This window comes from Lissotriton helveticus, chromosome 10 (genome assembly GCF_964261635.1).
Source record: "Lissotriton helveticus chromosome 10, aLisHel1.1, whole genome shotgun sequence".
In the NCBI taxonomy this organism is placed as follows: Eukaryota; Metazoa; Chordata; class Amphibia; order Caudata; family Salamandridae; genus Lissotriton; species Lissotriton helveticus.
Window position 1 is genome coordinate 878,553,195 of NC_136071.1, and position 26,493 is coordinate 878,579,687.

The 26,493-nt window shown below is 41.9% G+C and overlaps 1 protein-coding gene across 6 annotated transcripts in view; it reads left to right on the top strand.

Annotated features, from left to right (window-relative positions):
- LOC144784606 (ATP-binding cassette sub-family B member 5-like) overlaps window positions 1-26,493 on the top strand; it is a 1,313,284-nt gene that overhangs the window by 1,206,366 nt on the left and 80,425 nt on the right. For all 6 annotated transcript variants that reach the window (XM_078663518.1, XM_078663516.1, XM_078663520.1 and 3 more), the window contains 2 exons: window positions 13,208-13,364; window positions 17,568-17,765. In XM_078663518.1, the coding sequence (XP_078519644.1) occupies window positions 13,208-13,364; window positions 17,568-17,765 (355 nt within the window). The remainder of the gene's footprint in view (window positions 1-13,207; window positions 13,365-17,567; window positions 17,766-26,493) is intronic.

Below are 26,493 nucleotides of genomic sequence, written 5' to 3' on the forward strand. Positions count from 1 at the left end.
AGTGAAAATTGTTTAGCAGGAATTTTCATAAATAAGTACATTTTTTACACTAAACATCTACATGTCCTTCATTAAAATACCAAGCAGCAGTGACTTATTAAAATTTAAAAGGAGGGGTTATTTTGAAATGTCGAATTTGCAGTTAAAACCTGCAGTCAGGCTATACATGGCAAGCCTGCATTTATGTTCCCAATGCCATTACAGTGGATAGCACAATGTGTGCTGCAGCCCACTGGTGACATTTAACTTAAGTGCCCTGGGTACACTTTGGGTACCTAATACTAGGGACCCATATACAAGTTAAATATTCTAATTAGGAGTATGTCAATTGTATCATGTTGAAAGGGGGAGCACAAACACTTTATCACTGGCTAGCAGGGGTAAGTGCACAGAGCTCTATACCCAACAAAAACAGTCAAGGTAAATATCTCGGTGTACAACACGTAAAAGATGGTAATTTCAACTAAAGGTATTGAGTAAGAAGTTATTTTTAATACGCTATGATAGCTGAGAGTAAACACAGCACTTCATTATCTTCGGTATCAGAGAAAGGAGTGAATTAAGACAGTATTAAGCGAGGGTCCCAGGATCCACTGAGGGCTTCTTTAGCAGAGGACCCACTAAAATGGTTTTACAAAATTCCAAGAGCTGGCCCGTGGCTAAATACTGATGGTGGATAGATTTTATCACTGGGGCTTGTGATGTAGCAATAGACTTAAAGATCTTGGCAGGGCAGAGATTTAAAGGAGAACAAGAATTTGTGGACCATATCTTAGCTAAGATGTAGTCATGTAATAAAGGATTTAAAGCTGGCCATGATAATAGCAATGTATTAGCTGTCAAGATAGAAGGGGAAACTGTTGGGGAAGCAGGAGTAAAATAAGGCAAATGGTGGACAATCTTTTAATGGAAAACCTGTGCCAAATCCAAGCAGAGTTTTTTAATTGTGTGGGTGATGCTAGAGGTGATGCTCCACAATTTCCTAAAGAATTATAGAACACAAACAGCTCCTTAGTAGGATTTTTAGCAGATAATGGCACAGTGAGCCCAGGACCCACATCTGGGCATACCCGGCGCACTTAGGGCGAGAAAGCAAAAGACACACAATTGATGGACGGAATGCAGAACAAATCAAAACATTCACCCCCAGTCAAGAATCTGGGTTAAATCCATCATTCTTTTGCTCACCATGCCACCCCAGTTTAGACCAGGCCATATGCAAATCAGTCTTGACCCTGTGCCTTATGGGAACAGTCCAGCCCGAACTGCCAAGCCAGGTCCTCCCTGGACCGGAAACAAGCATCCGAGGACTGGTTTCAGGGTTTCACCCCTCTTCCAGGATAGCTTGATTCCAGTGGCACAGTGAGCCCAGGACCCACATCTGGGCATACCCGGCGCACTTAGGGCGAGAAAGCAAAAGACACACAATTGATGGACGGAATGCAGAGCAAATCAAAACATTCACCCCCAGTCATGACATCTGGGTTAAATCCATATTTCGTTTGCTCACCATGCCACCCCAGTGTAGACCTGGCAATATGCAAATCAGTCTTGACCCTGTGTCTTATGGGAACAGTCCAGCCCGAACTGCCAAGCCAGGTCCTCCCTGGACCGGAAACAAGCATCCCGGGACCGGTTTCGGGGTTTCACACCTCTTCAGCCAGGATAGCTTGATTCCAGTGGCACAGCGAGCCCAGGATCCCACGGTGGATAAGGAGCATTTTCAGTCTGCTGTTCCCCACTTAGACCTCAACAGCTCCCCTCGGTTGTTTACAGAACTGATGGTGATGGTCCATACTCTTCTTTGCAATTCGGGAGTCCCTGTATTCCCATACCTCAGTGACTGGCTGCTAAAACCGGGCTCTCCGCAGTTATTCATGTACCACCTCTGGACAATGGTGGATCTTTTGACACCGTTGGGTTTCACCATATGCGAGCTGAAGTCCCAACTCATTTCCTCCTAAGGCTTCCATTCATTGAGACTTTGAGAAATTGGGTTGTTGCTTAAGGGGATGTGATAATCCCTGTCAGGGTGAACTAAAAACAGTTACTAAATTAACCTGTACTTAACCCTCTGGTGGCTTGGCAGCAATAACGTGGAAACATAACATAAGAAAAATCTCTTAACAGTTTAGAAAAATAGAGTTAATTTTAATAAATAATTTTACACCAAAACAAGACAGGGGTAAAGTGAAAAGTTATGTCTGACCACGACATAGCGCAGTTCGGATAAACAAAAAGTGGTTTGGGCTTGGAATCTTCTTACCTTTGGACTTAGACTCTAAAGCTTAGCAGGGCAAGGCAGCGGTGGTGTCTGAGGAAGAGGCGTCATCGTCTGGAAGCTGCTGGATGAAGTTGAGGTGAAGATTCCTATGTTCGGACTTAGTCTATTTTTTGAAAGTCAAAAATCCACAGTCGGCTGAAGCAGCAGGCTGTAGCCATGGAGGGCTCCATGAGGCCAGATATCCCTTCTGTGAGGAGCCGTTGAACAGGATTTGCTGTTGCGGAGAAGAATGTAACAGGAACCTACAGCAAAGTCAGGTCGACCAGTGATGCACCATGGGCGAATCAACAAGCACGTAAGTCCCGGTCTCCTCTCGATTCTCAGAGCACTTTTTTCAGAGAAATCCCAAGTCTTAGATTTGGGCTATCTGTGCACCTTTAGCGCCACTTTCAAGTCCACACAGGAGGGGCCCAGTTGGAGATTCAGGACTCCCTCAGGCAGTGTGCAGGTTCAAGATGATTGGAGCCTTTTCTATGCCTGAGGCTCTAATCAGGAGGCCAGCCAACTAGAACTTGGAGTCACTCTGGAAGTCCTGTGTTCAAGGAGAAGTGCAGGGCTCAAGCAGTAGGGCAGAGCTCTGTGGGGCTTATAGCAGGGTCCAGAAACAGAGCAATCCTCCTTGGTACAGCAAAGCAGTCTTCAAAAGTAAACAGCAGGCCACAGCATCAGACAGTCCACTCAGAGTCCTTTCACAGGTCCAGAAAGTGAACTAAAGAGTGGGGCTAAGGGTTCCCTTTTGTATACCTCATGCCTACTTTGAAGTGGGAGAAACTTCTGGAGGCTTCCCCCACGGACGTGTCTGGAATTTCCTGCCTCCCCGCCCTGCCTTCACCCTGGGTACAGGCACAACAGTCAAGGGTGAAGTTCTTGTGTGAGAGTAGGACATAGCCCATTGAAGTGCAACTGAGGCTACTCCCAGCTCCGCCCCCACCCTGCTTCTAAAGGGCTTACCATCATCACCTAATCCCCCTATTGTGTGGCTGTCTTGGAGGCCAACTGACACTCATGCATAGTCACATGACCTAGGAACAGGCTGCAGGCGCCAAATGGTTAGAACACAAAATGTGCCATTTTTAGAATTGTGACAAACTTTGATTTCACCATTAAAGAAGACTTTAAATTGTAGTTTACCATTCCAAACATGAGTTTCCTACCTGCCCCAAACACAAGTTAGAACTTATTAATTGTAATAAGCAGGGGCGTAGCTTCAGGGGGGATTTTCGGTGTGACACCAACTCCAAATAAATGCATTCTTGGCTTGGTAGTTTGGTCAGGGGGACCTGAGCCAGGTCTGCTATGTTTCTGTTGGGTTTTATTGTTATTCTTATGTCACTGAGAGGTTTTAATGTGTGTTTACCAAAAAAGTAGTAAATCTGTACCCATAGAAGTATTTATTGAATGGGTGCAAATTTGCTGGTTTTTGGAATTCACAAACATTTCTAGTAGAAGGCTTGGAAAGCTTCACCATTCACATGTTTAAGATATACTACTGGCAATTGGACACCCAAAGGTGGTATGATGAATACTTGAAAATTGTCTAACCTCTTGCAATTACTTGGGGTAGTATTCCAACTTGGCCTGGGCAAAATTAAAATTACACTGGTGTAATTTTGGTAAATTCTCTTTAATCTTGTTATGTGATATTCCCCAAAATAGACGCTAGTATGAAATATCGCGTTACTATGCAGCATTCATAGTAAACATTTACAGTAAATGGTGCAATTGCAGTAAATATTTACTGTAAATGCACTGAAACAATAGCACATGAGTAGTTATTATTTATTATTGCGGTACTCTTGTTTAAATGCACCCTCATACCAAAATTGATGTAAATGTACGCTAAAATGTAGTTCAAAATTATGGATTTGCATTTAGAATAATTACATATAATTATTCTGTAATTTCACATCATTTTACAAAAGCAATTGACACTATTTTTGCAAACCTCCACTTCTAAGACCTTGTCTTCCGCCCACTATTCCACCTTAGACCGGATTCCATCTAATGGACACCAGGACTGATCGTGCTGCTTATGTGAATAGTTCATCCCAAAACTTGGTCATCTCACCTCGCTGCCTTGTGGCTCATGATTTATTTTTTATTTTTATGTTGGGAATTTTGAGATTCACACCCAACGAATCACAAATACTAAACTACACCCCTTGTAATAAGGTAACCCAATGTTATCCTATGGAGGAGGTAGGTCTCACAGTAGTGAAAAACGAATTTGGGAGTTTTTCACTACCAGCACATGTAAAACTTAAAAGTACATATCCAACTTTTTTATTACAATGCACCCTGCCCTATGAGCTGTTTAGGGCCGGCCTACCTTAGCAGTGACTGATATGTATTAAAAAGGGAGTCAAATTGGGAATGTAGAACTGCTGGCAAACTGCAATGGCAGGCCTGCCAAATGTTTAAAGTGCTACTTAAGTGGATGGCTTAATAAGTGCTGCAGGCCAACTAATAGATTTTAATTTACCAGTCCTGGTGATATGGTATGCCACTTTACTAGGGACTTATAAGTAAATTAAATATGTCACCATTTTTAGGGAGTGAGCACAAGCAGTGCTAAAGTGCACAGAGTCCTAATGCCAACAAAAAAACGAATGTTTAGTCAAAGTTTTTTGGGAAGATTCACCCTCAGGCTGACAAGTCTAACAGAGGCAGTTCTGGACACAGTGGAAATCAGCGATTTTCCTCGACAGCAATGAGTCCTGGATATTCAGGCTATGGTTCTGATGTTTCATGCTCAATCCTGAATCCAGGTGAGGCTGGCTCTGAGGCTTTTTGACCTCTTAGGCTTGGTTATTAACCTTTTCAGGTACTCCAGGTGGATGATGTGATTGATCCCTACAGTGAAATTTGAAGTCCCAGTGCGCTCCTGAAGTGAAATTTGAAGTCCCACTGGGCTCAGCATCAAGGTTGCCTTTCAAACAATATCCAGGACTCCGAGGAGACAGCTCCATATTTACCGCCACGGCTAATCAACAAAAATGTGTCTGGCAGCAAGGCCCTCTCCCTTCCCAACTCGGGCTGACAGTGGCGGACATGTCATTGCTGGTTTGTAAGGGTCATTTGGTGGAAGTGAAGCTCAAAGACCTCTGATCCAAGGTGGTAGGCATTCCTCATCAATCTGTTGGAGTTATGGGTCATTCATTTGATCTTGAAGGCCTTCCTTCCATGCACCAATAGGAGGCTGTTGTTGGTTCTCACAGACATCACCACTATGTGGTACTCAACAAGTAAGATGAAATGGGGTTTTGAATCCTGTGTCTGAAGGTTTTGCATCTCGGGAAGTGGCTAGAACACCCAGGAATCTTTCTGGTTGCCAACCACCTAACAATGTCCCCGAATGTCAGAGCGGACAAACTAACATAGTCTGGTGGATCTTGAGTGGTGTCTGCATCCCAAGGTGGTGCAGGATATCTTCCTCTAGTGGGGTGAAACCTGGTTAGATCTACTTGCCGCCATTAGAAATGCACTGTGTCAGCAATTTTGCCCAATGTAGTTTTCACAAGAAGTCTTGCTAGGAAAGACATTGGAATGGAACAGGGAACCTTTTGCGCGCCTTCCTGCTACTACCTCACCCTCTTCGAGATCTGAAGAAGATCAGGAATGATCAGGCCCAATTCATTGCTGTGGTTCCAGATTTGGCCATGAGAGTGTGAGCATCTGCCCTCTGATCTCACTGCCACTCTTGTAGAGCTCTTGTTTCAACAGCAGGGCAGGGTCCTCTGCCCGAATCTACTCAGTCCACATCTCCTTGTTTGGAGATAGGGCAGCAGCAGTTGACTAGGTTCAGCTTGCTGCCTGAAGTGCTGGATGTCATTCTCACTGCCATTTGGCCATCCATGAAAACCATTTATGCTCGACACAGGACACATTTGTAATTTGGTGCAGTGTCTGGTGCAGTGCCTGATACAGTGCCCCTTTAGCGGCAAAGCTACTGAATGTCATTTTGTTTGTTTTACTTTAGCCAAATAATGCTTTGCAGTGAGCCCTGTAAAGTTTTTTTTACCTGCCTTTTCAAATTCTACATTTGCTGAAACTACCCTCCTTGTGTTGTGCTGAGATATATTAAAGCTCTGACACGAATTTCCTCCAAACCCATTTGCGATGCTACAGTGGGATCTTTACTTTGTCTTAACTACTGTAAGTCTCTCCCATAGGCTAACACTGCGCTACCTTTTTTAAATAATATGTGCTAACTTTGGTTTAAGCAAACACAATAAGATGGTGGACGGTGTGCTAAAACTTTTCAGACACTCACCCCCAGTCACAAATGTGGGTTTAATCCATCATCGTTCTTCTGCTCACTAAGCCACCCCAGTTTCGACCCAGCCATATGCAAATCAGTCTTGACACTGTTCCTCATCAGAACAGTCCAGCCCGAACTGTCAGACCAGGTCCTCCCTGGACCGGAAACAAGCATCTTTGGACTGGTTTGGGTAGAACTGGGGTTTGCCTGGTGAGCAAAAGAACAATGGATTAAACCCCGATCTTTGTGACTGGGGGTGAATGTTTGCATTGTTCAGCATTCCGTCCATCATCCATTAACTTTGGATTGGGAGCAGACAAAATATGTTGTATACTCAATTGACATTTAAACTCCTCTATAATGACGAAGTAAGATTTTAGATTATCATTTTTACAATGGCACTTTGAGAAAGTTTACATTTTCCTGCCTAAATCCTTCTGGGAGTTTCCTGCTGCCTATGCCAGTTAATGCTGCCCCATGAGGAATGCACATTGGGCCAAGGCAGTGAGCAATAATAGCTGGTTGTACATGGAAGAGGGCTTTTCCTACAGAATGGCTAGAACAGAGATGTACCCTGGCCCACTTACACTTCAACAGGATTTACCTTCAGCACTCACAAAAGAACTTGACACAATGTGTACGCCCTTCAAGCGGTGTCTATTTTAAAATTGTGTTCAGCATTGTAGTCATATCATCTTCAGACACTGTCAGTGCAGCTAACCTGCACCACGTTGTTCAGCACCAATTGGTTATGAGGACTTTGACAGCCTTTCTTCCACAAGTCAGGACTCACTTCCACCTTGGCCAGTACTTCACTCTGCCAGCATTATTTTCTCCCCTTCTAGCCTCTGAATAGGAGGAGAGGTTACATTGGTTGGATACCAAAAGAGCTTTAAGCTTTTAAATTGATTGTCCCAAGTATCATTATGTGGACCATCATCTCTTTGTTGCATTCCCTGGAGCAAAGAAAGGAAAAGCAGAAGATGACCCTGAAGAGGTCGATAGTCATCTAGCTTTAAGATCTGTTCTACACTGGCCAAGAAACAGCCCCCGGAAGGCCTTCAAGCCCATTCCAAAACAGCCAAGGCTCCTACAAATGCGTTGGTGTGAGGAGTACCTGTCCTTGACACCTACCAGGGTGTGTCATTGGCTACAGTGCGTACAAGCACTACTACCTTGACAGCCAGGCTCAGTTGGAAGAACATTCCGCCCACTGTATGCAAGACTTTTTGGGCTGAACTCACTCCACAGTCCCTCCACTTTGAGGAACTACAGTTTGTTATGTATTCTAAGGTGATGAACCTGTGGTTAGAAGTATCCATCAGAAAAACTATTCCTCACTTCCTCACTGGGTCTATTTCAGTATTCAACACACTCATACCAACGATTGTTGCTAAAGGTATGCTGAATAATGCAACAGTCCCAAGTAAGTATTCAGTTTCTCTTCCCAACAATTGTTCACTTCCATGTCTGAGGAAGCAAAAAGGAAAAAAACAAGTAACTGATGTCAGCATGCAGGATGGCGCCTATATTCAGCTCTGCCATTTCTGGGGCAGCATGGAACCAAAGTGGTGCCTCACCGAATTTATAAACATCCTTTTATCAGGCTGATGTTTAAGCAAAACTGCAGTTTTATCATTGTAGCAGCTGAAAAAAATCTCTGCTCATAACGCTATTGAAAAAGCAGTCGCTATCATGAGTGTATTATTCAAGAAGATGCCACTGTTGGCTTCTTTGTTATTTCTGTCAACAAAATGAGACCCAAGAACGTTTTCAACATAGCCAGCATTAGTTGGATTCCACCAAATTCGAATACTCTGGAATGGTTCAGCAACATTGCACTATGATCCAACAAAAAATGTTCAGCATAAATGTTAGTCTGCTGAACAGTCTCTCCCAGTAAATGATCATCGAGGAATAGCTAAAACAAATCTATGGGCAAAAGATTGTCCATGTTTATTGTGCATCTGGTAGGAAAAGTACTCTGTGGCAGGACAGTCATCATCTGCCACTGTGAGTAGAACTACATGAAGCGTTTTCATGCTGGACAGTAAATATCTGTATGAGAAGCCTGGTGAAGGTGACCCACTTCCTCTGCACTTGAAGTTGGTTCATCATCGGAACATACAGATGTACAGAAGAATCACTTACAGGATCTTCCTCATGATCTTCTGCTTCTTTTCCAGTATCCATTTCGGAATCGGCCCCAGAGCAGGAATCCGTTCCTGAATCAGGTACAAATACTTGGAAATAAGAAAAAAAGAAATGAAACCTGAAATATGTACTTAAATTTGCCCCCCAAAAACTACCAGAGAAACCGTTAACAGTTCCAAGACCACACTAATCTCAAGCAACCCTATTGCCACACAAGTGCAAAAATGCAAACGCATTGATAATACTAACAACGCTACTAACAGTGCACACCTACTAGAAGAAACCTAGGTTTGTGGAAGTACCTCACAAAATGCCCTAAAACAGTCAGACAGAATAGATAGGTTAAGAAATGAAGCAAAAAACAATTATTCAATTAAAAACCTAAATTATTCATGAAACAAAAAAAAATGAAAAACATATATTACCAGCATTAGTAGGCCGACAATCCCACTAACAGCAACTCCAGCTAAAGACAATAAAAGTGATACCACAACTTAACTCTTAACATTTTGAGATGTCAGGAAATACCACAAAGTATCTTCCGCTCTCCCCAAAGTCCATTGAAGACCATCTTGCAATATGTATGTGGATAGGCATGAATGCAAAGTGTGGGCAGACACACAACACAAGCAGAGGTTGCCATGACTCAAACTCCAAAGTCCACTCTTGAAAAGTATTAGAACTAATAACTGTATGTACATGCTGCCAGTATTAACTTCATCAAGGTGAAGCATCTCTACTAACCTTGCTACCTTACCCACAGTGAATATATCAGCACAATCCCAACACTCAAATAAAAGAAGCTTGCTCTGCATGAAGAGGCAAAGACACAGCCAAGATGCATGGCCTCAGATATGACACCTATCAATTCAAAGGGACTATTTCTATCACTTAAGGGTCTCCTTATTGAGCCCTAAAAAATTTACTGAATTTGCCCCCTCCTCAGAGCGAGCAATGCTGGAGTACCAGTAACTCAGAAAGAGGAGAAAATGCAACATATTATTATTTTGACCCACAAAGCATGCTAAACAATGAGGAATTACAAGAAGAATTGAAGATATCTCAAACATTTCCCCCAGTACATATCAGTTTGTGCAGGAGTGAAACTGCGCTTCATCTGATCTAGTTGTGCGTAAACTTGATCAGTCTATCAGTTCTAAACCACCCATTTGAGGCACACGTAATATTATCGCACAGCGTAATTAGAAATTGTACACCTCCGTGTGTCATCCCTTTGCAAAGGTTTGCAGTTTACTTGAGCTGCATCAAAGTTCCATTTACAATTTATATGTATTTTAACCACCATTAGTTCCATGTTGATTACAACAGAATTCTGCTGTCAGTATATAATCTGCTGGTGGGATTTAGTTAATGATTATTTATCAAATATACTTAAAATAGGCTTATTTGACTATACAAAGACTGGGATAAGATACAAAAAATGTAGAATAAAATAATTAAGGATTGTGGTCTGACCCTCTGGTTTTGTAAGGTATTTTCGGGACCTGGGTGTGTCCTAGGCTGAGTAAGGTAGTACCACCACCTCGACAGGCAGCTCTCCTCACACATAGGTGAACAAACATTAGGATGTAGCATGAGCCCTAGTTATAAAACAAATCCAGTATCGTTCTAGGTAAATGGGTTCCTCAAGCCATGTAACATGTAGGAAGCTAAAGATATGGAGACTTACTTCAGCCAGCCTTCTTTGACCTTTCAGTGTTTCATGACACAGTAGAAATTATGAAGAGGCATCCTCGTGTCGAGCAGGCTAATGCTGTTCTCATTTTGTATGAGGATAGAAACACTGGTCTTGAAAAACTTGAGAGGGCAATTTTTCACCTAGCTTAAAACCCTGTTGAGCCTCCCTAAGAAAAGTGTCAATAAAAACTGACTTTCACAAACTCTCAGTAGCAGCTGTGCCTTGAAATGTCCGCATCCCACCATTTGTATTGCATATACTGCTACGGAATAGTATGCACTTGTGTGGTAATTGCAGGCAAAATGGGTTTACAACTGTTAAGTTTTACTTTTTTTGAATTCCTAGCGCTCAGAAATTCTGCCTATTGTGATCATAAATATGTTTGCAAGTGCAAATAGTTTGGCAAATCACTCCTAATGTTCTCCGGACTTGGTGACTTTTTGGGAGAGTGAGAAAAGCATGCTATGATCATTTGCCTAAATATACTTTCAACAAACATTTTGGTGTCCACATCTCTTTGTCTTCTAGATTATTGTGAGCCATACTTTGCCTTGTGGGGTCTTCACCACTTGAGGTGCTAAACTGATCTTTTGTTATAATGTTGCCACGAATGCGGTGCAACTATGCGACATAGTTTAATCCTGGGAATTCCACATAATAGGTGTAATAAAGATGCATGAATTGAGGAAAGAAATCTCACTTTATTTACAGTCTCTCATACTCTATCTGACCAGAATACCGCCTCACATCAACATTCTAAAACAGATCAAAGGTTTCAAATATACTTAGTTGAAGGGGACATCACTATGTAAGAGCAGGTTGAAAAATGTGGGGTGTGATTATAACACATCTAACTATAGAGGAATACAAACGAAAGTGTAAGCCATAACCATTAATATCACCGCACACAATTGTCCCTATGCCAACAAGGTGCACTCCTTATCTCTCTGTGATGTTGTCTGATCCATCATAGGATTCTTCCTTGTTCATTTCCTCCTGGTGCAACATGTTGCTAGGACATTTTACTAGTTTGTCCATGCTCCACATCTGACCATTGTCCATTACCACAACATTACGTTTCACTTTAGTTATATGGATAGGATAAGAAAATGTGCTTTCTCCACCATCTTGAAGAACCAGCGTTCTAACTAAGACCATATCTCCTTTCCAAACTTTGTCCTGTACACCATGTTTCTTGGCATACCATTCTTTATGTTTATTTTGATGAAGCAATGTTTTATCCTTGAGAATCTTTTTTCTTTTTTTACACTGGTGGAGGTACCTCCTTCCAGCTTGCGCCGCAAAGTTTGGAGCCAGGTAATCTGCTTCTAAGTAAAACAAATGGTGAAACCCTAGTGACCAGGTTGGGAATCTCGTGATATGCCCATAAAATGTCTTGTGTGGCTTTACTAACTGGATACCCATTAACACAGGCCAATTGAATACACTCTTCAATCATTCTTTTAGTCCTCTTAACCAACCCATTTCCTCGGGGGCAATACAAGGCAGTTTTTTTTGTTAATTGAATAAATCGGATAAAAACTGTTATATAACATGTGAGGTGAATTGAACCCCATTATCTGTAATCAAAACCACAGGAATTCTTCTGAGGAAAATGCATTCTTTAAGAATTTAAATAATACTTCTATTGTGATATCATTAATCATTTTTATCGTGACCCAAAATGAGTGATAGTCAATTAACACAAACATAAATCTTTAAGGTCCAAAAATATGTAATGCTAACTTGTCCCCTGCTTTCTCCAGACCAGTGTCAGGAGCTAATGTAGTGCTACATGTTACCTAGATTTGTATCTACATGTGCAAATATTGCAATCTTTTATTTTGGTTTCAACCATATCATCCATTTTAGAGAGCAAAAATAGGTTCTTAATCTGAATGTATTCGTATTCCTGCCATCGTGCCCCTCATGTGCCAGCTCTACCATTGTATATCTCAATTCTGTAGGAGGTATGATATTGTCCTTCCTTAATACCATATTGTTTATGATGTTTAGCTCACTCCTTACCTCCAAGTCCCCATTCAAATCTTCCCTAAAGGAACTACACTTGGATGACTATCTTTGGCCAGTAATCTCTTTTTTCTGGATTAAGATAATATATTTTTCTGTTAACTCTTTGCATACTTCTATGTAAATGGCTACATTAGTTACCTCTATAATTGGATATTCATTCACTTCATAATTGACCTCTAGATCTAAAAGTGATCTTGACAGGAAATTAGCTGCAATATTACGATCTCATGGGCATAGTCAGCTTTGAAAAATAAGTCTTCTATACCATCACCCATTTTGAAATGCGAGGTGTACAGTTCTCTGCTCCTTTATTGGTGAACATGAAGATTAAGGGTTTATTATATGAATGTAGTGTGATGTTTACACCCCCACAGATAAATGGGGATAGCCCAAAAATGGGGAAATATCTCCTTTTCAACAACTGAATAATTCCTTTCAGACTTGGGCAACATGTGGTGTGTCAATGCATAGATTATAACATATACATAAAGCGAAAGTCCCAAAATTACACCAGCCTACTTTTAATTTTCCCCATCCCTAATAGCCAGTCCCAAAGGCAGGACAGTGTAGCGTATTGGACTTTCCCAAAATATTGCGGTATGTAATACAGTACAACAATCACAAAGGCGTCAGTGTTTATTTCTGATATTTATAAATTGGACCTAATGTTTAAGTTCAGGTACTGCACGTAAAATCATCCTCATAATATAAAATGAGTACATATTTACCTTGTGCCAGCATGGAAGGCATTAATCAAGTCCTTTTTTCCCCCCAGGGTTTTTTCCCTATTAGCATATGGAGCTATGGCAGTTGGACAGACATTATCCTTTGCTCCTGACTATGCCAAGGCCAAATCAGCTGCTTCACATTTGTTTGCATTGTTTGACAGAATCCCAACCATAGACAGCTACAGTGAAGAAGGACAAAAGCTGGTAAGTGTTCACTTTACGTAGAGGTTGCTGCATGTGTACTTGATGAAAATGCTTTGTTGTTCAGGGGCTTCATTGTAGGAGAACAGGCAGCTCAAGCAGGTCAAGTTCCAATAGCACAGCTAAAGAATTGTGATACATTGAAATATCACAAAGGTCAGGATGTATTCTCACCTAGGGTCCAAACATACAACTGCATGGACGGTGCTAATTTGTGCCCAGGTGCTACTTAGCACCCATTTCCATGCTTTAAAGGTACGCCGTTTTGATCCATTTCTCATTCTCTTACAGTGTTCAATGTTGTGTAGCAAAAAAACTTTTTTTTTTTTATATAAGCAAAATACAAACCGTTCATGACTCATGCAAAACAGACCGCTACAAAACGGAGAAAAATAGTAGACTCTTACTGTATGAAGCGTGATTCTAAATATCACATGAGAGCAATGCTCGGACGCCATGGATAAACATTTTAAGTTCCTTTCTTTGCACATCTTTAATTTAGGAATTGTTCGCGAAATACGATTTTTTAACGTTAGTGTGACAAGCTGAAATCATTTCCATTGTTTTGTCTGAACAGAAAACTTGAGGTGTACTAATTTCAACGGAATTCCACATTACACTTTAATTGAATTCTGGAAGAGTCATATTTTGCACAAAATCAATTTCAATAGTATATGTGTGTTAGTAGATGGGCTTCAGGTACAAAACCATGATGAATTCCAAGCTTTCTAGAGAGTACCAACAATCCTCGCTAAGTCTTTGTTTGCCTGAGTTATATGCTTTAAAATATGTGAAAACCAATTTTACTACTAAGATGCTGTGCTTGCTGTCATCTACTAAAGATATTATATATATCTCTTTATATGGTCTAACAGGACTTCAGTGTCACCACTGCTTGCACCTCACAACACACACGTAAACAAGCGTACTCATACATAAATTGATTAATGTACATACAGAAAGGGACTGTAGCTCAGACCCCTTCAGCGATTGGCTTGTTTGGACACACAACCTTCTATCATTGATTTCATTTGCTGTCTCTCGCATTTTGGGACAGACTACAGCATTTTGAAGGTGTCGACAGGGTACAAAAAAGGAGTCCTCCTCCAGTCTTCTGTACTGGGCTACTGGCTCCATACGAGTAGCTTACTTGACAGTTTGTTCTCTATAGCAGCCCCATACATTTCACACTTCTCCCCTCCATATTTACTGAGCATCGCCACATCAGACGCTTCTGCACAAGGCTTGGCTCCAATCTTTTCCCCCAAAAAATATTTGGGCTCTTTCAAAATTGTTGAAGTGCAATTTTAAGAAGTCTGCAGTGTATCTGAAAATTATCCATCAGGTCTAGACTACCTAATTTAGTACAAAAATATAATGTAAATGTAGACTTAGTTCGCAGTCCAAGAGATACAAATCATTCCGTCAAATAAAAGAGCCCCCGAGTAAAAGACATTATGATGGTCTGAATAGATGGTCATGAATATGAATACAGAAGGGCTCTGTAACTCTCCCCCCCTCCCAGTGCCTTGAGACCCTCACGGGTGAGTAGCGCGCTTCACAAATCCCTGATTGATTGATTGATTATTAGCACAATATAGACACAACCCGGCCTTATACTGGCATTCTATATAATTCTCAGTCAGAGGATCCCTTAACAGCCTAACTTGCACAGATTCTTCTTAAGGCAGTGCTTCTACCAAAATATCTATTTGACCTATGAAGAAATTAGAAAAAGAATGATCTCTTCGAACCTTCCTTCTTTCTTTTCGTCTTTCATGTAATAGGTGTTCAATTAACAGCAATAAATCAGTGAATTCAAACAATTAGGCAAGATATCCTGAACAAAACAGTCTCTTCCTCAAAGCCGCATTGACAAAGAGTCATTTGAGTTCTTTCTTCCCAAGTACTTCTAGCTGCTAATTGACACAATTGAGCGCCATCAGTCCAAACATAGATTCCACCTTGCTGAACATCGCACAACTCAATACATTCATCCATTTTAAATGCAAGTGAGAAGCTATCATAAATCTCAAACCAGCATCCAAAGTCGCTACGAGAGGGGCTGAGAAAGCAGGTCCAGTGAGGCAACCAATCAAGTAATCTACCTTTACTTTATCAGCTTGTGCAGGGTGGAAAGCAGAATGCATGGTAAGAGAGTTTAAACATTTTCTGAACGGATCCCCAGAAAAGCATGGGGCGCTTGAAGGAACTACTATGATATGTTTGCCATTAAGAAATTAACCTCTGCCTTCACATTGAATATTCAAAGTGTAGCCTTTGTAATTCTTGTACTAGGTTCTTAGAAGGATCCATGGCCTAAGCAAACTTGTGAAGTCGCTTGCACCACAGCCTGTCAAGGCGTGAACGCTGTGAAGGTTTTTCAAGTTTCCTTCTTCATTGCACAGTAAAAGAGTGACTCCTCTCAGTAGTCACAGTGTCGTCTTACACTTAATAGTATACATGAATGCGGTTTTATATAACCCAAACTCGACCTGTAGGTATCAGAGCGCATTCCATGAGCCCCGGCTGCGTTACAGATAGACACATTCATTTTGTTATGCACGGGGAGATTAAGTAGTTTGCCCAGAATCACAGGATGTTCGGCTTTCTTGCTGAGACTCAAACCCAGTACCCCTGCTTCGAGGTCAGCGGCTCTAGCGGTTAGGCTACATTCTCATTGTCTCCTTACGAGGGTCCCAAATAAGAGAGCCACCAAGGCAAAAAATCTCCTTGCAGTCATAATCCACGGTTCAGCAGGACCTCCTTGATAACTGGTGTTTGAATTGTCTTTTACCTAAATTGTGCATTCCTTTGGGTATGTAATATCAGAAAAATGTATTGTGTTTCTTTATTTGACCCCAGTGTATTAGTGTGTTTTGGCACTACAGTTCCAATAAAAGCTAAATACTCTTGCAATTTGCGTTGGTATTGGGCACTATATAAGACCAGGGTGCTTTCTGGTGTTTGTGTTTGTGTAATAAACATCTTGGGCAACGTTGTGATATGTGTGAAATGGTGCTCACATTTTTCTTACGCTCAGATTGTTATGATCAGATATATATAGATGCTCCACCTATAGAACTCTGGTTCCTGCAACAATAGGGGATAGATAGCTTTCCAGTGTCACTACACCACGATACACATATATGCCCTACATCATGTCGTTAAAGGCGTTCAATCTCTTTATTTCTTCTTTTTCTTTTAAACTGGTGCAAAACCTACATTTTTCATGTAGGACAAGAGTCTATTAATATTAATTTCAAAGTACAATATATTTGAAAATCGCCAGATGGAGTAGCTGATTGGAATTTTGCAGTTAATTGTGACTAAAAGTACCTCTTACCCTTTTCTCCAGGCCAAGCCCTTACATCTGTTGTTAGTACAGCTTAGGAAATGTGTTCGCTTTGCACTGGTCTGGTTTTGCTTATGATAGTGTACAGATGGGAAATAACCGACCTGCCCAACTAAACTGTCTCTTTTGGGGAAGGCGGAAGACATATTTCCTTATGACTGGTCCATATCTGTAGGGTTGTGGTGATGAAGGACACGATTTGCTAAAGTGTGGCTCAGAGTAATTATTTGCGGCTTAGGTTAATTTTTGCACTGTGTTAATCTCTCTTTTTTTAGTCCTCGTTTAGGGTAAAAATCAGTGGTAATAGTTGAGTGATAATAGATAATGTACTGTTTTTCCCCCCACCAAAATATGCTCATTGTCTCTTTGCCCCTCCAAAAACATCCCTCTAGAGGAGACCAATGTATTTGGAAGTAAGACAGGGTTAATTTGCATTTAAGTACAAAATGGCCCTTGTGGTTTAATACCATGACAAAGGTTTCTTTGTGCTTTTCACAGATTAACATTTCATCTGCACAAGTGTGAGAATCTTTTTGCCCACAATGTTACACTTGAAGGCAGGGACTCTAGAGATGCAGTCTGTAGCATTCACGACCACTGCCTGATAACAGTTTAATGTCTCCATTGGTGATATTCCCACAATATTTCAAATTTTTCCTCTCAGTGAAAGGTGTTGCAGAATGTTATGAATAGCAAAAAACGGAAACTAATCTGAAACATTAAGAAACAATGAACATTATGTTCCTGAACTAATTATTTTACTTCTTGGATCTAGGACCTGTTCTTCTCTGGTTTATTGTGCATGTCTTATGTTCAGTTTTACACTGTGTTGTTTTGGTTATTTTAAACAGGACACGTTTCAAGGGAGTTTAGAATTCCATAATGTATCGTTCAAATATCCATCGCGTCCCAATGTTCCTGTGCTTCAAGGTTTGAGCCTCGGTGTCGAAAAAGGACAGACTGTAGCATTTGTTGGTAGCAGTGGATGCGGAAAAAGCACATCTATTCAACTTCTACAAAGATTCTATGACCCTCTTGAAGGGCGACTGGTAAGCTGTAATTATGTTTGGATGCGTATATTTCTCCTAACTATGTATACGAAGACGATTGTCTTCATGAGGTATGGTATCAGACCCCTGACTACATGTTTAACAAGAAGTCCAAAACTTGCGAATTGTGTCATTCCACTGAACTATCCATTGTAATACTTCACCACTGGGAGTCGTATCACAAAGTATGTATGTATCTGTCAACAAAAGGAGATGTTTTCTACCAAGGAATTCCAAGTGACATGAGTACGAAGCTTAAGTTCTCTATGACAACTAGCCATCTACAATGTAATGTTGTGAATCCCTTTTCTCTGCTCAGATGAGCAGCAAATGGGTAATCACCCTGAGCACCATGAGGGAGCTATGCACAACGTGGCCTTACCTACCTTTGCTCTGCACCTTTTGCTGTTGTTTTAACAACTGGTGTCCTTCCATCCGCCCTCACCACCACACTCTGTTAATCCTTTCAGCCCCATTTTACAAGTAGTGGTGTAGCCAACTAGGTTTCAGTTTTAAAAAGGCTAAGCTATATGTTTTGCCAGTGCTTGTTGGCACTGGCATGCAAAGCGATTCATGAAAGTGCATAGCTGCTAAATCTGGAATGAGTTTTCCATTAAATGAATCTCATTCCAAGATGGCAGCTGATGCACATGCATGCAACGTGAGCCATGCATAAGCATGTGCCATCACACATGTATGTGTCGCGACCCATGCCTGGGCATGCATCGTGACACCTCTGTCATGAGGGTTGCATGTGCATGCATCATGGCGCATAGTGGACACTTTTAATTTTCTTTTCAAACATGTCGAACTGTCATGTTGAAATGGTAAATTAAAATGATGAAAAGGAAAAAAGTGTGTACGAAGCACAAGAAAAGTAGCAAGTGGTCTGGAAAGCCATTGAGTCAAAAGTAGACAAATGCGATAGACAACAAAGCTATCCAGTCATCAGCAATGGGATGACCCAAAGCTCACTCTCAGTATATGTTATGTATCTGAAACAATAGGTCTGCTCATAGGCAGCTACTACTCTTGTCAGTATCCTTACCTCAACCTGAATATTTAAAATACCTGGCATCTTGCCAATCTCCATCATTCCAGCACTACTTTACCCTCCCGTTCCCTACTCAATCTTCAAAACATACCTAGTGTCCTGCCACACTCCCAGTCCACTCAAAAATACCCTCTCACCTCTTAAAGACAAAAAATGATGCTGAGTGACTTGTCATTTGTGCTTTCCCCCTCCCTTCCTAAAGCCATGATGTCAATCTGAGCGCATAGAGGCAGTGCCTTGCTAACGGCATTTCTGTGAGACAACAATCTCTGTGGCTGTGGGTCAGCAGAGTCCTGCCAAAAGTAGTACCTCTATCACCTTGTCTTCCTTTGGTTTACGGAGGACCGAGAGAGGTAGAAGAAAGTGACCTACATGCCAGACAGTCCACCACCATTCCACTGCATTTATTAGGTCTCTGGAAGCTGAAGCAGTAGATAGATCACCATTCACCAAACCTCTGACTTTGAGGCCATTTTGTTTACTGCTCTGAAATCAGAGCAGTGAAAAAACAGTTTTTTTCACTTGTTTTTATGTTAGAGTAGTTAATAACTACATTTCAATTCTTGTATGTTTGCTCTAGGCTTCCTAAGAAAGCCACACAAAACGTAAATATACTATGTACTAGTGCAGCCGGACATGCCTAGTTGGAAAGTTAACAGCCTGTCAGCACCACACTGAAATGAAATCTGTTTCTTTCATTAGCAAACATTCAGCACCGAAATATATTCAGACTAGCAAGCAGTTATACAAAGGGTGATACGATATAAAGAGTGAGAGGGTAAATGAGGCTATGAAATTGAGGCAAACTGGTAAATGAAGAAAATACATTTATAATAGTGCTTTAGGCACTGATCTCATCACAGCCAGTGATAGGATTGGTGAGCATGGTGGACTAGAAAGAGGAGGACATTTCTTTTTGGTAGTTTAAAAAGTATGCAGAGAGTTAGACCACCAAGATAATGGAGAAGAGTATTCTGGTAGTGGGCTATCAGGATGCCAAATACATATTAATCAGAGTGTCTCGTTATGGTGAAGTGACCCCTCCACAAACAAGGATCACCAAAATAGTACTTTAATTGGTAAGCAACAAAATCTATGTGGTGCTCTTGTGCGTGCTCAGCCACAAACTGACACGCATGGAATTCTTATACTCTGAAAGAACACTCACATAGAATGTGTAGGGCCTTATACCAGCACATGCCAGAAAAAAACACATTCATTATTGTAAGAAATTGGGCCACTGGCTGAGTGGGTGAAATCCTATTCAATGAGCAACCACAGTCCTTTTCATGTTGAAGTCACAAGCAAACACCAAAATGTCCTAGGCTCTATCCTCTGGTAGCTTAACGCAGACCAGGCAGGCTTAACTTTGAGGCAATGTGTAAAGTATTTATGCAGTTTTTCAAACAGCAATCAAGTGAAAACACTGGACAAGAAAAATCCCACAACAATAAAGCAACATAGGGTACATTTTAATGAATACATTAAAACCAGAATGAGAAATATCCAATCAGTAGAATCGGAGATATGCATTTTTAAGGATTTCAGTGAATATAGTTCTAAAAAGCACAAAGCACGAACTGTGGTTATCTAATTGCGCCGGACCGGGGCAAAGTCACAAGTTCAGACCTAGCACGATGGAGCACAAGCCGGCTACACGGACCCAGTTAGGCCCGCTGAACAAGAGTACCTTCAATCCTGGTTGCAGAGTGTTGCGAGTTCCCGCTTCGAGGATGTATTGCATATCCGAGGCCATGCAAGGTCTGAGTTGGAGTGTGCCATGCAGCGGAGGTGTTGCAAGGTCTGGGTTGGAGATGCATCGCTCAGCGCTGGTTCCTAAGAGCAACGAGGCTGTAATGTGAGGTCCTGTATCGTCGTGAAGGAGGCCGTTGACAATGAGGGCTTTTGATGCAAAGTCCTGCGTCGAGGATGCATCACGCACCGGCTGCTTCCAAAGAAGTTGCTGGGCTTCTGATGTGGGGTCTTATGTCATCATTCGAGGCTTTAGTCGGTGAGGTTTTGCAATGCAAGAGCATGCATCAAGGATGTGTCATGCAGTGGCAGTTCCTATGAGGCTGCAGGCTGTGTGGGCAATGCAAAGATCTTGTTATAGGAAGATCCACCCAGCAGAAGTGATTTGTCAGTTCGGCTCTGGGATACACCACACAGCGGAGGAGATGGGTCGGTTGTGCTGGGTCCACAGATGGGCTGGGAGACCACCTCAGGCCCACTCCCAAATATCCAGGACTGGGGTGACACGACTCGGCAGGGTAGGACTCACAGTTGCTGAGTCCGGGATCTGGTTACAAGAGACTAGCCCTTGGAGTCACTCAGGTTACAGGTCCAGGTGTTCTCACCGAGACAAGAGGGCATCATTGCAGGGCAGCAGTCCAGTAGAGCAGCAGTCCAGCAGAGTGGCAGTGCTTTCCGCAGCACAGCAGTCCTTTTTCCTAGCAAATTCTTGCACAGGTCCAGAAGTGTACTAAAGAGTAAGGGGTGCATTATGATGACGGGCGGACTTAGTCCGCCCACCATCACATTGGGACCCGGGACCGCCCGCCATAGGGGCGGGGGTCCCGATCAGGGCATTAGGATGCGCCCGCCACACAGGCGGGTGCATCCTCTATGGTTGCAATTGCGGCGGGCGGAGCAGAAATCTCTGCCCGCTGCTATGTGAAAAGTGCACGTTTTGCTTTTCAATGTGCAACATGACAGGCACAGCGCGGTGCCTGCCATGTTGCACTTTGAAATGTGGGGGGGTACCACAGGTACCCCCCATGTGCAACCCCCCAAACCATGGACTCCCAGGGGGCCCGCAATGGGCCCTTGCAGGGAGTCTCCGCATGCCTTTCCGTGGTGGCATTGCCGCCACGGAAATGCATAGTGTAAAGCACATTGTAATATGGCGGGCGGTGTCTACAACACACCGCCACCATGTTACAGGTATTACGCCCGGGCCGCTAGGCGACCGGGGCGGAAAACCGGCGGGCGGTGTTTCGCACCGCCACAGTCCCCTCCGCCATCCTAATATGGCGGAGGGGAATTGGGCTGATGATGTCGGGCGGATTTCCTCCGCCAGGCTGATGGTAGCCACCGCCAGCATGGCGGTTGGAAATCCGCCCGACATCATAATGGACCCCTTAGTGTCTGAAGTTCAATATTTATACCGGGTGCGTTTTTTGAAGTGGAAGAAACTTCTTGGGGTTTCTATTTGAAGGACTCAGGTTGCCTGCCTTCCCTGTGCTGGATACAGACTAGTGAAGGCAGAACCCAGCCTAATCATGTGTAAGTGGGGCTGTGCCCAGCTCCACCCTCCCATCCAAGCATACCTAAAAACTCTATTGTACTTGGCTGTCCGGGGGAGTAAGTAGAGACCAACTGCCAACTACACCTATTCATGTGATCTAGAGACATGCCGCAGGCACAAATGGCTAAGGTAGGAAAATGCCAACTTTCTAAAAGTGGTTACTACAAACGGGCACCTCTAAGTCCCAGAACCTGATGCCAATAAACAATATTACAACAACAATGGCTCAGGGAAATAATTTAAACAAAAAAAACAAAGAAATTATACTGTGATACAATCACTTAATACGAATAAAACAAAAAGGATAATAAGGTACCCACAGCAGTTATTTGAAAAAATCATTTGTTATTGCAAAATACTCATTTAAAACATAAATAGTACAAGTACACAATATACAATTGGTTCTCACAAAGTTACACAAAACATACAAAGATAAAAATACTAATTCCAGTGTAAATAAAAGACATTGTCAGAGGGGAAAAGTAATACAAAAATAAGTCAGTCAAGTTGCAGGAACAGAATACAATGTATGTTTCATCTTAATTTGCCAAAGGAAGGCGTCAACGGGGTTTCAACCTTATTAGTTCGTTAGGTCATCATCAGGAAAAAAAAACGTTAAGGGCAACTATCAAAATCAATTTGTAAAATCTTAATAAAGGTAAAGAAAGAATGGGGAAACCTCTACAGTTACATTGGTACAAAAATCAGGCTGGCACATGAGGGTTCTAGTAGCAACTTTGTAGGAACTTCCTCCTGGCATTTAATCTCCTCCCAGCATGAATGCTGGTCAATCGGTCAGCTCATCTATCCAGTGTCTCTCTGATTAATTAGGTGTACCAATGTAATTTTAGTACTTTGGGACTATGGAAAACATGTTTGATTCTGAGGTTTTCCCATTCTTTCCTTACCTTGATTAAGATTTTACAAATTGATTTTTATGGTGGCTCTCAACGTTTAGTTTTTGTCTTGATGATGACCTAATGAACTAATAAGGTCAAAATGACATTGACACCTTCCTTTGGCAAATTGAGAGGAATTATACATGGTATTCTGTTCTTGTCACTTGACGGACTTATTTTTGTATTACCTTTTGCCTCTAACTTTGTCTTTTGTTTACACTGTAATTTGTATTTTTTAAATTGTATTTTTTGTGTAACTTTGTGGGCACCAATTGTGAGAAAGGTTGATATCTTCGTACCTTAAACATGATAAAGATAGCAAAGTGGATGCCTTTATTGGGGTAATGAGTAGTGGGACAGGGCAATGAGAAAACTCTTACAGATATGTAGTTTGCTGAGTATTCAATATGTAAGATGAGGTCAAATGATGTGACTGATCAGATGAGGCAGAGGTTGCATTTGAAGTGTGAAAGATCCACATTGAGGTACATCACATGGTTTCTGGCCAAGTGGATTTCCAGCATAGTATCCTAAAGGGATGATATAGGATAATGATAATTTCTGAGTGATAGGGATGATGTAGCCTTATAGCCCTGTGCCTCACGCCACCAGCTCGACTTTCTTCAGGAGAAGTATGTGTTCTTAATAAAAAAAACAGTATAAGTTCTGGTTGCTATCTTTTTCAAACACTGAGCCCCAAATTAGTCCCTGAGCAGTAGGTAAAAAATTTACTTTTCGGGCTCCCCAAACATTTTTACCCAATCAATTTAGAAAATAGATAAAGGCCCTCATTATGAGTGGCCCGTAAAGACTAATCAACCTGGTACCAGGAGTTTATGGGAGTTACCTGGCCCATCAATATCCAGTTTGGGCTCCAACACATTTAATAGGATGAGGCAGATTACACAGACAGTTCCATGCCTTCCAGTCAGACTTATGGCAACCCTTAAGTGTTTGCACAGGTGAAAATGCTGGTGGTGCTAATGGTGCTAATGGTGTTTAAAGAAGGTTCACTGTTCATTGAGTCAGCTATGCTGTACTAGAGGTGAAGGAATCCCCCACCTAGAATGTATCTTCAGACTGGTTGCTTACATCTCAGCACAACTCCTGCCCAGTGCCAACGGATGTATGCTAATCACTTAGCACCTCTATGCCATCTAGGAATGAGCTACCATTGCTAGTCCTTTTGAGTCCTCGCCTCCTGGACCCAAAAACTACTGAGCATGGCACTCAGGGTCTTTGGCGCATTTGGTACCAAGCAGCAACGTGGGCAAGGCCACAACAACAGGAAAAGTATTGACCTGTGCCAGGGGAGTAAATATAGAAGCTGGTTCTCTAATCAGGACACTAGTCAATAGAGAACGGCTCTTCTTTTTCTTGCCCAGAAATGAGACATTCTAAATTGATTGTTGTAATAATTTTTCAGCCCTTTTTCAACCAATAAGCTGACCTATATGCTTCAAAACCGCTGCATTCCTAAGGGGAGTGGGGCATCCCTTACTCCCAGGTGACACTTTACTTTCAGTTCCAGTGTGGCTGTTGCACCTCTCCTGTGAATGTCTCCTCTCGCTTGTTTGGGCTGATCAAACGAGAGGTTCATCTTAGACCTGTGTGATGGGTCAGGATGATAATAGTGCTGGTTCCAATAGTCCGTTGCTAGTCCCCTAGAGACAGTAGAGCTCACTATCCAGTGCTGGTACCACCTTGATTGACCACCAATCACACATGAAAGAGTTTCCCGGGAGTTTGCACTAGCACTGTCACCTCACGTCAATTTGTAACCACTTGCAAAAATGAATTTCTAAAAAAATTATTAAAACGTCTGTTCTAATGCAGATGCTGAATTGGGATAACTTTGTCACTTAATAAATGATAGGAATCGAAAGTGGCACTTATTATTTCAATTTACTTTGAGAGTCAATACACAGTGGTTTTAAAGTACACCTTGCTACGTTTACCAAGTGTCATGGCACTGAGACAGATAAAGGCAATAGGGAGAAAGGCAAATATATACTTATCATGTTCTCATTAAAGGTTGCATTTTGATTATCAGGGTTAGCTTCTCATGGAGTCGGCCCAGTGTATGCACTATTATAACTGGTGTATCTACAGTTATCAGATGAGCCTAAGCAAGTCCAAATTCATATTATTATTATTGTTTCTCTAACTGGATAAACTGATAGTCGATTGCAAGAGAAGCAGAGGACAGAAAAAATACTTCACTTCACTTTGATAACTTTATTTTGGTCGATGACCATAAAAGTGCAATAAAATATGTACAGGCGAGATGATAAAACATAAATACTTCAGAATTAAAACGTAATTAAACATTGGTTATCAAAGGAATAGAAAAACATAAAATCAGTAGTCCAAAAAATACACGCCTCAGTCCTGAATTGAAATCAGAAACATGGGTATAGTAAAGCACAATATCTGGGATTACATTAAGCGGAAGAAGTCAGCTGAGAACAGCTCTTCTACTTCTTGTCCAGAAACTAGCATTCTTCCCCTCACTCTCTTTCATTAAAATATTTTTAGTGATAATTTTTTGTGTACCATTTTTGAAGGCCTTTCTTGACGTAATGTTCCCCTGATTTGCTTGTTTTCGTTCACTTACCCTTGTTCTCACTCCCTTTCCATACAGCACTCCCCTGCTCCATTCTATGTTTGTGAAACATTTTCAGGTTGCAACCTACCAAACAGCGCAGCTGTGTGTTATGTGAAACACATCTTGGGGAGTCTCAGAAAGTTGACCTTGGAATGCATTCTGCCTGTTACTTGCCATTGGCTTTGTCACTCACATTTTCTTGCTTTCCATTTGCTAGCTTTGGCCCTCCAGGTTCACTTCGTCCATCCCACACCAACACCTTATTCACCAGTATCATTCAGAGCGCTCCATTTCTATAAACAGGCCTGTAAATCTTGTTCTTATCTCGTCACATTTCCTGTGCATACAAAGACAGAGGTCAAATGTCAAGCTGTGTCTTTCAGAGAGCTCCGTGTTTACTTTGCTACCGGCTGACTTCAATCTCCGCGTGGAGCTAAGTGGTGACCCTCCTATGCTCAATGTATGAGGCTGTAATATAACCTTTAAATGGGGGGACACGGAAAGATAAGTGACTTGCCCAGAATCCCAATATGTTACAGCAGCAAGGCTGTCCCTTATTGTTAAATTATGTTGTGCCTGCTTGGGATTTAACCTACAAATTACACATACATGTGCTACTGTAACAAGAATTACTTCCCATCATTACTCATTTAAGAGCCCCCCATGCACCCCTCCATCTCCTCTCCGTTGCCTTTGCACCCGCGCTTCCCTGGGAGTACTTTTTATTCATGCAGCAGGGGCAGTGGCACAAAGACATAGAGGAATCAGGGACATATGGAACAAAGACCATTTCTTCATTTCATATTTTAAACCGTAGCCAAGGAGCCTGTTTCATTACTAGCACTTGAACCATCGTACAC